This window comes from Falco rusticolus, chromosome 6 (assembly GCF_015220075.1).
Source record: "Falco rusticolus isolate bFalRus1 chromosome 6, bFalRus1.pri, whole genome shotgun sequence".
NCBI lineage: Eukaryota > Metazoa > Chordata > Aves > Falconiformes > Falconidae > Falco > Falco rusticolus.
The window spans coordinates 36526902-36539726 of record NC_051192.1 but is presented as its reverse complement, the minus strand read 5'-3'; the positions used below and the strand labels follow the sequence as shown (position 1 = coordinate 36539726).

Sequence of the window (12825 nt, the reverse complement as noted above, 5' to 3'; positions counted from 1 at the left end):
TGATAAGACATTACCTTCAAGTGAGTGCTCAGGCTCCCACTACACATTACGAGCACACACACCTCCTCCTCAACCACAATTAGCATGCAGTAAGCATGGAGTAGCACTGCTGTTATCCCAGGCTCCAAGGGATTGAAACAGTAAAACGGGCACTGTCATGGGAAAGAGCAGAGGGCAAGTGTAACCAGCTACCCTACAGGAACCACAGACAGGGCCACAGCTCTTCGAAGTGGGAACTGTGCAAATGCGTCACGGTGGTGCTGTCCAGACGCTCAAACTTTTACCATCTTAACGCAAAATGCACAAGACACAGAAAAGCAGTGCTAGCCAGGATGACACACAGGTGGTTCCAAACCAAACTGAGCTTAGCTGTTCTCAAGGTACCTTTTTATTTTCAGTCTCACATAGGATGTTATTCCAATAGTGTCTAGAAGCCTGTACTTAGCACCTTCACAATGACTTACCAGCATTCTTCAAAGCACTTTGTAAGCTTTCTATTTCACATGGAAATGTAAGAATTTAGGCCTGGAAAGGACTACCAATCCATGCAAACCCACTGAAACCTGGTTATTTTAGTCCAGAAAAAGAAATCCATTCTGCTTCTTCTGCCAACCAGAAGTCAAACATGGTTTGTTGAGCACACCATTCTGCATTATCCCTGTTTCACAAGGAAAACCTGCAAGGAACATTAAATATGATCAGCAACAGAGCAAGTCAGGGTCAGTCCTGGAACTTTCCAATTCCCAGTCCTATGTTTAGTGCTGTCTAATCACACCCTTTCAGGGGACAGGTGATGGGTACCTTTAGGGTGATTAATACAGACAGCTGTAATTTAGAGCAATCCAAAGTCTACTCCTCTGAAACCTTAACTGAAATCCTGCAGGACATGTCAATTATCAATAGATCTTCTGCGGCAAAACAAAAATACCATCTATCAAGAAAAGTTAAGAAACCGGGTCTCTTTAGTCTACAAAGCAGAGGTCTCAGAGAAGCAGATGCTAAGTCTTCCAGTATGAAGAAAGATTAGCAATCACTTGTATTCCTTGGCCAATTTAAAAAAAAAAAAAACAACAACACAAATTTAACTTTCACAAAAGATGAAGGTGAACCAGAAAGTTTAGGTGGAATTTAGTTCTCAGGAAATTTTTGAAAATAAAACTATCCTTAGTGTGTGATTTAAGTAAAAAAAAAGGTACAAGTATAAAATAAACTGAGTCTTAATCAGTTCTCTAACACTGACCCTGCATAGGTTCTAAGGTCACTTCCAAGAAATGAAAGATTACAGGAAACACCTTAACTTGATACCAAGCATTTAGATCAGAAAATAAAGATCCCAACCCAATTCCTTCTGGCAGTATTTCAGAAGTTCATTGGTTTGAACATTGAATTGGTTCAGTCCCAATGAACAAAATCTTGTATCCTGGTTTCAGCCAGAAAAGCGTTAATTTTCTTCTTAGTAGCTAGTGCAGTGCTGTGTTTTTGATTTGGTGTGAGAACGTTGATCTCGCACTGATATTTTTAATTGTTGCTGGGTAATGTTTGTACTAAGTCAAAGGCTTCAGTTTCTCAGGCCCTGCCAGCAAGAGGGCTGGAGGGGCACAAGAAGCCAGGAGGTAGCAAAGCCAGGACAGCTGACCCAAACTAGCCAAAGGGATATTCCATACCACAGAACATCATGCTCAGTACATAAACTTGGTGGAACTGGCCAGGGCCTTGTGATTGCTGCTCAGCAACTGGCTGGGCATCAGTCAGCAGGTGGTGAGCAACTGTATTGTGCATCACTTACAGGGGTTTTATACCTGTAAAAAAATAAAAGGAATTACCTTCCCTTTGGATTTTCTCTCTCCCCTTCTCTCTCCTTTTCATTATTACAGTTTTATTTTATTTCAGTTATTAAATTGATCTTCTCAACCCTCAAGTTTTACCTCCCCTCTATCTCCTCTGCTCCCCATCCCCCTGGGGATGCAAGCAGCTGCATGGTACAGTTACCAGCTGGGGTTAAACCACACCACCTTGGCATAAAAAAAAGTTCCCTAGTATTAACATTAACATTCATTACCATGTGTAAAATGTTAAGGTGACATAACCTAACCACCCCCCACGCCCCCCAGCCCTGACCTTATATTGAGCTATCATTTCATTGTTGCAAAAGAAACACCACATAACAAACTTGCTCCTGGACTACAGGTCTTACTTGATCCCCTTTTCCCAAGAGTTAATTGATGATAGATGATGGTAATTAAGAGGAAACTTATAACCCAGCTACTGCTAAAGTAGCAATTCCAGTATCCCACCATATAAATGAAACATAGAAACCATTTTGATGTTATTTTTCTCACACTGAAAATAAAATGTTATATGCAGCAGAATATTCTGTGAAGTTGAATAGCAACCAAAATTGTGTCAAACAGCCCTAAAGCCTTAAGCAGGTTAACCTGACATCATTATACATCCAAAAACTATCTATACATTATTTACTTGCCTGAACAACTTGCCTTTGTAGTTAGTGAAGTGTTACCTGTAATTAGGGGCTATACTCTTTTCCATTCTCCTGGATCAATTTGTATTAAAAAAGTAACAAAATTGAAAGCTGTGTTTTAGCCACCAAGCCAAACATCTGAAAAAGCTCAGTTTGCCTGCACAGACTTAGCAAAGACTTCAAGTTTGAGAATAAAAAAGATTAAATCTTGCAAAGATCTTCACCTACTAGCCTGGAGGGGCTTACTGGATCACATTCATTACCCTGCATCCAGATATGTAAGGCATTAAGAGGATTTTACTACTAGCAGGTAAATGTTCCGGTACAGAAGCATATTCAATTAAGAAAATTTTCAAACTCAGCAACATACAGGCCATCAAACACAGGTAGAACTCCCATTTTGGCACCCAAATCCTTTTGTGAATTTAACTCTGACAGAACAGCCAGCCAAGGAAGAGCAAATCATAAATCCTGTTAGACTGCCAACACCATTTCAGAGAATTCTTTCTCTACAATGTAGCTGCCAACAGTATAAAAATATGAAGACCAAATAATAAAACTATTTTGTGCTAAACTCTTGGAAGATGCAGCTTTTTAAGGCAGACTAAAAGATGAAGTGTGCTTCTGTATACAAGTCCGATACTCAAAATTACTATCCACCCTCAACTGACAATTGGAGTTTTTCAATAGTAGTGTCCTTCAAATCCATTTAGAAATTAATATTCTTATAAATTATTCCTATTCTCAGTACTTAGAAACCTCCAGTAAGTTAAAGAAACTTAATTGCAGATCTTATTTCATATCTACAGGAGTGAAATTGTACAATTTCAACTATATTCAAGAACATCCACATAAAAACTTTAACATTCATAATTTCACTTCCCTCTATTTGCAATACTTGCTTGATATTAACTAACCTGTTAAAAGCTACTTTAACCCTTTCACTGAGAATTTCAGACAAGACTGAACATATATAAGTTCAGCACAAAGATACACATTTTTAATCAGAGTTGGAACAGGTGACTCCATGAGGCACGCCTGAAAATATTCCTACAAGAATCTGTCAAAAATCCAAGCCACCTCATCTAGCTACTAGAAAGCTGTGACAGGGACAAAACTTAAGAGACTGAAGAACTTTAATGAGGGCTACAAGTGCATCCGAGCCATCCACACTACATGAATGATTGTGTATATAAACTAAAAGAGTTACAAACTATAATGAAAATTCAAGCTGAAGAGCCCGAGAAGACATACACATTCTCATTTCCTTGGTCTACAGGTGCCCAGCCCCATACTTGCATTCATGTCCTACTTCTCAGTGTAGCACAGGCAATTCCTTGACTCCACTTGACAGCTGCTCCCCAGAAAATGACATAAAACAACTTGCAGGAGAGAATAAAGTAATTTTGTATTTCAGTCTGAATCCCACCTTGTTTGCAAAAATTGACAAAAACACAAGTTCTGCACATCATCTAACTCCTATGGAAACCAAGACTCTGGGCAAGTCAGAGTTCAACACTGCCTTGTTTGAGCAGCAAGATCTCAACGACTTTGCTACCTTGATACTCAACTTCTACATAAGCAGATCTAGAAGTACAAGACAATTCTTATAATAATCTAATTCCACTCACAATTTGAGAATTGGAGGACACACACACGACATGATAACATGACATCTTGCATCAAGTAAGTTCCCTGTATAAATTAAGATAGCATTAAAAAAAATTCCTGCAACATTCCAGAAGTTTGGCAACATTAAGACTGTTCTCATTTGCTTCAGCAGAGGGAGCCAATTTTCACCACAGATGCAGTACTTCAGCCTCTCCCTAAAAAGTTACTCAGAATCCCTGCAGGAGTACAGGCCTAAGCACTGTCAAACAAAGGTATTAATTCTCAATCAGCATTTTTGCAACTGAACAGCTGTGCCAAGTTCCCCAAGTTGGTAACCTCTGGGGGAAGGAACAGGAAACAAAACCCTAGAATACAAATGGCAAGGATCACCATTATCTTTTTGGCAAGTTGACAAGAGTTAACATACTAATAAACTACACCAAGACCTGCAAAGTCCTTTTATCTTCTGATGTTAATCCTCTGCAACTCAAAGAACTACCCCAGACACCCACACATTAAAACACACACACACTAGTCAAGTTCAAAATTTATTTTCCATTCATTTCTTGCACTTGAAGTACTCTTCGATGACATCTTTGGCCTGAGATTCCTTGCCATAGTCCTGCAACACAAGATAACCCGTTATTAACATACTGATCCATTCAAAATTTTACAACCAATTTTTAAAAGGACAACTGAGACTCTGACACTTTCTCAAGGCGTTCCAAAATATTCCCAGAATTCTGCCCATACAAGTAACCTCAAGCAATATGCCAGATGCTTTCTCTTCATTCTCTAAGAAGACTATTCTAATAAAGGACTATTCCACTCAACTGTAACACCTACTGTATGCATCCAAACAAATTCTTATTTTCTGCTTAAAGAAAGCCAAGTAATGTGAAATAGCAGCGAAGTATGGAAACACATGCAGAAGGCATTAGCCTTTATTGCTAAGATGTAGCCATCTCCTGGGACCTCAAAGACAAAGTCTTCAAGGCTCGTACTGTGGCATTACTTTACCAGTATCATTTTAAAATATGGTCTGCAAAACATTTTCAAGTTGAGCAGACACATTTAACTGGCATTTTTTTTCTGATGCAAAACTTCATCTCTTTCAGTTAAAAGGTCTTTCCTTTAAACACTTACTGTCAAGTGGGCATAGATACTTCAAGGAGACAACTGTTAATTCACAAAACGAGCAAAAAGTATTTTTAAATAAACATGAAAGGGAACATAGAACAGGGAAGCAGTTTATTTTCACTATCAACAGGGGAAAGCAGCTGGTTTAAAAAATAAAAATCCAGGAGCTCTATTAAATAGTCCCTTATCTAAAGCAACCTCATTTTACTGCTCATTTTCAGAAGTCAAGAAATAAGCTGTAATTGGCATCATCTTACTTTGACAACCACACAACTGCAGCCCACTACTTTGCGAGGTTTTCCTTCTCTGTCGATCTTGCAGAGACCTACCCATTCACCGAGTTTCTTGTTGTCATCAACCTATGTAAAACATTGCATCCCATTAGAACCAGCCACTTTAACATAACTGGATTCAGGAAAAAAGCTGCTGTACACTCAGAAGTATTGGGTAACGGATGGCTGCTTTCCTCACAAGTATCAGCAGAGGGAGCCAAAGTATCATCACTGTACAGCTTCGAAGTATTTTAATATGAAGAAACAATCATAGTGAGACTCCTCCCATGCTCCACAACCACTTGCAGCATTAATTCCAATTCTTATTATACAGGACAAATTCACTTTAACTTTCTAAAATACCTGATACACATCCTTTGCCATTTAAATCCCATTTCTGTAGTGTTTCTATGATAATTGCAAAGAACTAAAACAATACCTGCTGCAAAGAGAAATTCTGCTTAGATAAGCCATACACAAAATCTCAGTGTTTCAGATGTTCAGGTCTCTATACACTGAAACAAGCTGCTTATATTTCAAGCAGTATAACAGTTCCAAACTTGTGTCTCGATGTTCTGACACTCACCTTTATTAAGTTGATCTGATGTTCTGCACAAAGTGCTTCAACTAATTTTACATACGTGGGTTCATCACAGTTTGAAGCCAGAACACAAAGATGGGCTTGGCGTCTAAAAAAAAAACCACACCTGACAAATGTAACTTCAGACACTGCTTAAACTTCCTTTATAATCAAAACCACAAAATTCTGCATGTGCAGTTCTAGACAATCGCTACCTAAGTTTAATTTTTAGTTTTGAGATACTGTATGTTTTTTAAATATTAAATATACTTTTGATAGGAACTACCGTTATGTATATGAAAACATAAAAGCAGTCTACTCAGATATTCTTAGCTTTATTATCAGATTCTATTCCAGTTTCAGAAGCTTCTAAAAATCCCACTAAGTTCTCAGGCTCTGAAAAAAGATATAATGACTAAATAAACACAGGGCCAATAAAGGACTGGCGTCAGTATTAGAAAGCAACCAAGTAGCAAGTTGCTTTTTCTTCATTACCACAGATTACGATAATTTAACAATAGAACTGTAGTTATTAAAAACTTGAATTTCTGTATCAAGTTGTTATAACCCCTTCAGTACAATCTTTTCTACTTACGTTCAATGAAGCTGTTATGACAGGGCCCCAATTCTAATTAGGATCTTTGTATACTGTAGTACAATGTTAAGAATACCAAAGGGATACCTGACAACAGAGAGAGCTGTATAGGTCTTCCATGTTTAATCTAATGTAATGTGACCACTGCAAAAAAGTCAGTTTTCTCTATGGCCTTCATCACTGGTTTCACTGGAAAGTTTCAGGTGGTTCTTGCTTCCAAGCAAAAACCATCACACAAATGTATATCGATCTTATACATTCATCATCCTCTTAACACACAGCATATAAAGTTGTAGCTGAACTCAAAAGAAGTCCTACAAACTAGCTGTTGCTTGTCTAAGTTGTATTTCTCTTTCATTATTTGGTACCTTGTCTTAAGAGCTTTTTGCATACAGGTTTGTCAGACCACTGTTTTCACTCATAAGTCGAGTGAAGGGGTATCCGACAAATTGTTAAGTCATCAGCCAAACACTGTAGCATTACACTTAAGCACTATTTTTAAATGTGCCTGTATACAGACACACACACAAACAGGTGTGTATGTACATATATATATACACATGTGCATATATAATACTTCACCCTACCGATAAACCCTAACTAATTACTGTGGTTGGCTCATGTATGACAAGTTTAATATTGTACCAACACAATTATTTACAGCTGCAACAACAACAAAAAAAAGATTAAACTGGCAAAAAAGTTAAGGCAAGCTATGGATTTCAGGTTTTCTTCATAAAAACTAACCAACTCTTCCAGGTTAAATCTGACATACATATTAACCTATTAACCCAATTAAAACTTAGAAAATTTGGAGGGGCATTTTCCCCTCCTTAAAACACAAAGTTCTTGAGCCCTAGATTTCCAGAGCTACACACTGCAAGCATCATTCCATTTACTCCACAAAACCAAGCCACATGAAAACTCGATGGCAGTGAGGTCACAAAAAGACAAAACTTAATGCACTAGATGCTGTTATTCTTGAATCTCCGAGTTTAGCATCTGTATTTTATGACCACAGTTAAACACTCAAAACAGACAGAAGACAAAACTCACTAGCAGAAAAACATGATCTTGCAAAAGCTGACAACTACACATGTCGACAAAGTGACCTCTGTGTGTTCAACATACCTCATCACAATGTATCTCACCCAGTTTTGCTGTTCACCACAGACAAAGTGAGAAAGCACCACTTACTTGTCCAAGGCTTTAGCTGCTTCACGAATACCACGAGCTAGCCCATCATGGATAAGTGCGGTCTTCAGCACTTCTTGCAGGGCGGTGTTAACATCCATGACACCTCCAGCAGTAATGCTAAAGACAAGACAGAGATTACTCTGACCGTGCCAACATCTTGCAAGTGTAAGCAAAAGCTTCCCGTTCACCTGCAAGCATCCAATCGTTAAAGAAATAAAAACAAGGCAAAGAGCACTTGAAAGATGAACTTGACAGAAACCAAGAGACTGAATCCTCCTGGCGAGCCAGCCAGCTGCTCTCCCCATGCTCCCTTACCAAGAAGGGGAAGCCACGCACACAGCGACCCTGCCAGCCAGGCCGAGCAGCCAGCCTCCCGCCTGCAGGAAGCACGCGGCGGCCGCGCCACGGGGCCTGCGCAGGCAACGCGCGGCCCGGCCCGGAGCGGCGCGGCCTGGCGAGACGCGGCCCGCGCGGTCCCTCCGCCCGCCGCCCCCAACGGCCCCGGCCCCGCTCACCCTTCCTCGGCCATGGCGCTCTCGGTGGGTGCTGTCCCCGCCCGGGTTCCTGCTGCAAATACAGACACAGGCCGCCCCAGTGAGTGGCGCCGGCCGCCCCGGGGCCCCCGCCCGGCCCGCTCCCGCCGCGATGCCCCGCAGGCCGCGGGGATTCAGGCCGGCAGGCCCCGGCGCCATCACGGCTACTCACCCCGGCACCACCGCAAGCCGCCAGCGAAAGAGGGGGCAGGCCTTCCGCCTCGCGCTCTTATAGCAGGCGAGGACCCCAGCCGCGCGGGCGCGGGGGCTGTCCGCCGCGCTGCCTGATCCGCCCCTCGCCCGCCGCGGCGCCTCCGCCCGCGCTGCCAGCGCCGGCCCGGCCCGGCCGCAGGGAGGGCGGGCTCCCGGGGGAGAGCCAGCTGCAGCAGCCGGCTGGGGGCCGCCAGGGGCTGGGGCCCGCCTGGGGCTGGTCCCCCTCATTTTCCCTAGGGCAGTAGGGTGCACCTGTTGCCACTAACGTGGTCTGGCTTCAAATGGCACCGTTCCTCAATACCTGGCAGCCTAGAGGAAGATGGAGAACGAACGTTAAATCCCTGCCGTCTTTCAGTGGGGTTACAGCACTTAGCTGGAACTTGGAAATTTTATTTAAAAGTGCAATGGCGTGTTCCCGTTCCTCTCCAGCGCGCAAGTGGTTCGGCTGGTGGCGTGTGCAGCATGGCCACCCCATTACGAACATGTTACGTGCCCTGGTTCTGTCAGTCTGGCTGGGACTTTGTCCGTCCTGTTCCAGACTGGAAATTGGCTGTTAGGAGGTCTACATATTGCCATCTTCATAAAAAATACATAGTGACACAATATAAGAAAAACAAGTAACAAATAGCCATGATTTGTAGCTAATGCAAACACATTTGTTACTAATGTTGTCGGTCACCTTTTTTACAATATGTCCCTCGTTGATCTTCCCGGCATCAAGTGGCAGGCTGTAGGCTAGAGCCAGGTAGTGAGGAGATGCTCTGCACAAAGCCAAAGTGACCCATCAGGGCTGACAGGGCAGGGGAGGACAGAGGGAAGGTGGCGGCAGCTCAGCTGGCTCAGGACTGCCTCCAGCTCACAGCACAGCCTTGCTGAGCCTGCACCCAGGGAAAGGCCTGTGGCTGCAGCATCACCAGGTTCCAGCTGGCTCTCTCCCTGCTAATGTCAACTCTGAGGCCGTCAGGTATGTACCCTTTATATTACAGAGGTCTAGAAGTGGCAGAAGCAAACCGGAGCCCTCTCAAGACAGTCACGGAGACGGAAGTGTAGCGTGGGGCACTCCTGCTGCACTCTAAGCTACCAAGGGCAAAGACAGTGGGAACAACACTGCCTGTTACTAACACTGACAGCCTCCAAGGTGCATATGGCCACCTCCCAACTACTGCTGTATATTGCTTGAAACTTAAACTGCAACCCCAACTGCAGTACCCCATTGGGTACAGGTGGGAACATGTAATCTCTTTCATACTGCTCAGACCCTAGTAAGCACCCAAACACACAAAAATTACAATGCCCATCTCCTTTCCCCCTCTCTCTCTCCAAGGAGAATGCTCTTCCCTATATTCATCTATCACTTAACCTTTCTGTATTCCTTAAAAAGCCCCAAACACACCTAATCTATAGAGGAGCTTTTGTGCTGAATGGAACAATAACCTATTATTTCCCTCAGGATCATCAAAGGATAACAAGAAGTCTGTAGCCAGACACATCAGTATTGCCAGACAAGCAATTCTGTCCAGGAGATGGAAGTATGCACATCTGAAAGATTTGTACTGCAGCAAAAGTGGTAATCACAATGAAATTATAATCTAATATTCTAGAATTAGAATATGCAAAAATAGTTTTCCTAGTACAATTGCAAGAAAAGAAAGCCACAGTAAGATAAATTATGTATGTGTAGAGGGGAGGTTTTCATTGGCACTGAACTCTGTGTTGAAATGTTGGTATAGCATAGTATGTGCATGTATTTGTGTGTAATAATTAATGGAGGTGTGTGATCCTGTTTAAAAGTAGACTCCACTGCACAGTGTGTTAATGGGATCTCATTGTTCATGTGGGCACTCTGCACACTGTTGGCACTACTCCACCTGCTCCACCTTTCTGTCTAGATTCCTACAAGGAGTAGCTAGCTTCTTTACCTCTGTATTTTCTCTTGGAGTTAGATCCATTGAGCACTCTGCAGTTTAAATGCTGGCATACAGCCACGGGGCATGACACCAGCAAAACAGACACAAGGACTGCAGTCTTGTGCTAAGAGAGTAATTCTAGTGCACTTGAGGGTGGGTAAGCAGGGTAAAATGCTGAGTGCTAGAAAACAAGGACCTGCCAGATGCAGTGCAAGAGCCTGCCTGTCTTGTCCAAAAAGCAGATTCATGACCCAGTGTTCACTAAGTCAGTTTTCACACACCCAGGGAGACATTGCTTATTTATTTCAGGTTTGCACAAAGCTGGGGGCTAGGTGGTATTCCAAAAAGCAAGCCCCCCAGATGAAACTTCTCATGATCTATTTATAGAGTTAGTAAGTTTCCAAATCCCTCCTCTTTACACTGACTGGTTAGTAATTGACATATAATATGGTTGCACAACTATTTCTACTATCGTGAGTGCTCAGGAGAGGGGTCTTCACCTGGGCAAGGCTCTTTTTGACTTAGGGGTGTGATTTTTAGTATTGTAATGGGAGCAGTTCAGTTAAAGATACATGGATCTTGAATCTTCTTGCCAAGTTGGCAATGCATCCTCAAAGTATCCTTATTAACTGTTTCTTCAAAGCCTAATTGTTCCAGAGTGTCCTTGCTCAAAGAATGGCTATGTACTTTTCTGATTACAGCCTAAACTTGTTAACTTAACATGTACAAAGTATGCCTTGCACAAAACAATCAGAGCATTCTGCATTTTCTGAGTTATCCTTCAACACCTGGGCTCGGGACAGCTGAGGTGGTGTCATTGCATGCACTAGCCTGGTGTTTCACTGAGCAGCCAGCCCCAGCAGAGTAATTCGGTCCTCTCAAGTTTTGCTTACAGACAGCATAACATGCTGTCTATAAATGTGGATTTGGGGAGAGGAAGAGTAACCATGAGCTGCTGTCACATGACATGCAAGAATTTGGATTCTCACCAGCCTGCTGTTTTGGGCAATCTATTTCGACTCACCATCTTGCTGCATGTATTTAAAAATCCTTTGGTTATAGCTACTACCCTCTGTGCTCTCCATTCATTTCCTTGACTCCCCCTGATTGTCTTTTGGGGTGGCAGCCTTCCTCTTTTTTTCCTTCTATGATCAAAACGGCAACTGCACTTGGGGGCTTCTTCAGAAGAGTGGTACTGCAGTGAGGACATAATGCTTCACTCTGTCTCAACCATCCTCTTCCTGCTCCTTTTTGCTTTCGCTATTTCTATATTTGTCTCTTGCTGTGGTAATCTTTACCTTCACCCTGTGCTCACCCTGGCAACAATCACCGATCTTTTCTTCAAAATGCCAGAGTCCAGTAATAGCTTAAGTGGCAACTTGTAAACTGTGGAGACTCAGAAACTGAAAATGAGTAGCTCAGACAGTGGCACAGTACAGTGAGGCAGACAGGTCAGCAAGTGAAAATGCCAGGTATTAGAAACTCCCCAGAGAAGTCCATGACACTGCTAAACTGAACAATCAGTTCTGAATTTCAGTTCTGAACAATCCTTGCAAAACTTATTTCCGTCTGACATTTGTTTCTAGAAATACAAAGCACAGGCATGTGCTATGATTAAATTTCCAGTGTCACAAGATAGAATTATCTCTTTTTCCTTGCAAAACAGACATGATTTCTCAGCCTTGTGGAATATAGAGTTGGAAGCTTTCTTGTAAGTTACACCAGTGCACATTTCGCACTTCTTAAACTATTTTCTTGTTTATTTCCTGGTCGCACAGTCCAAGAAAAGTTTCTGCATCATAAAGATAGGAGACCGGGCTATTTTTACTGATTTTCTTGCCTGACATCCACAGAAGCCCTGCTTACCAGCCCAGAGAGGAGAGATGTGTATTTTTAAGAGCCTCCAGGTAAGAGTTCAGAACAGCCCACACCACATGCCGCTATTCAGGAGTGCCAGCAACGTCTTTGTTGAGTTTCAAGCGCCTGGAGGAATTACAGTGAGACCATTCTGGGGTTCAGAAAGAGAACAAGCTATGGCATTTCAATACTGATTTGAAAAGAAGAAAGACCTTGATGTCATTGTAACTGAACAAAACAGTTTGCTGGTTTTTGTTGCCTTCCGCAGATTCTGGACTAGTCTCAAAGGATGTGGTTATCATGTGGCTACATTAGAACCATTTTAAACTTTTTCCAAATATGTGCAGCCACTATGCCTTCTGGCAAAAGAAATAGTAATAGGTGTAGAAGAATGGCTGCAGAAGCATGGCCTTAGAATCTCTGAAGATCTGCACAATCCAG

The 12825-nt window shown here is 42.3% G+C and overlaps 1 protein-coding gene, 1 long non-coding RNA gene and 3 other non-coding genes across 6 annotated transcripts; 1 reads left to right on the top strand and 4 right to left on the bottom strand.

Moving 5' to 3' along the window:
- Nucleotides 1–4625: 4625 nt before the first annotated feature.
- RPS12 (ribosomal protein S12) lies at nucleotides 4626–8686 on the bottom strand. 2 transcript variants are annotated; one of them, XM_037392096.1, is made up of 6 exons: nucleotides 8580–8686; nucleotides 8390–8441; nucleotides 7875–7991; nucleotides 6089–6191; nucleotides 5488–5589; nucleotides 4626–4712 (listed from the first exon to the last, which is right to left on the bottom strand). In XM_037392096.1, the coding sequence occupies exons 2-6, from the start codon at nucleotides 8401–8403 to the stop codon at nucleotides 4650–4652; spliced, it is 399 nt and encodes a 132-aa protein (XP_037247993.1). In that variant the 5' UTR covers nucleotides 8404–8441; nucleotides 8580–8686; the 3' UTR covers nucleotides 4626–4649. The 2 variants fall into 2 exon arrangements, with proteins under 2 accessions (XP_037247993.1, XP_037247994.1); XM_037392097.1 differs by having other exon boundaries at nucleotides 8390–8438; nucleotides 8580–8666.
- Nucleotides 5044–5175, bottom strand: LOC119150617. Its single transcript, XR_005105159.1, has one exon. It is a non-coding gene; the product is annotated as a small nucleolar RNA SNORA33 (small nucleolar RNA).
- On the bottom strand, nucleotides 5656–5742 carry LOC119150618. The gene has a single exon (XR_005105160.1). It is a non-coding gene; the product is annotated as a small nucleolar RNA SNORD100 (small nucleolar RNA).
- Nucleotides 7073–7147, bottom strand: LOC119150609. Its single transcript, XR_005105151.1, has one exon. It is a non-coding gene; the product is annotated as a small nucleolar RNA SNORD101 (small nucleolar RNA).
- Nucleotides 8687–8854: 168 nt separating the features above from the next.
- LOC119150031 lies at nucleotides 8855–12825 on the top strand. The gene is made up of 3 exons (XR_005104917.1): nucleotides 8855–9584; nucleotides 10071–10187; nucleotides 12306–12825. It is a non-coding gene; the product is annotated as an uncharacterized LOC119150031 (long non-coding RNA).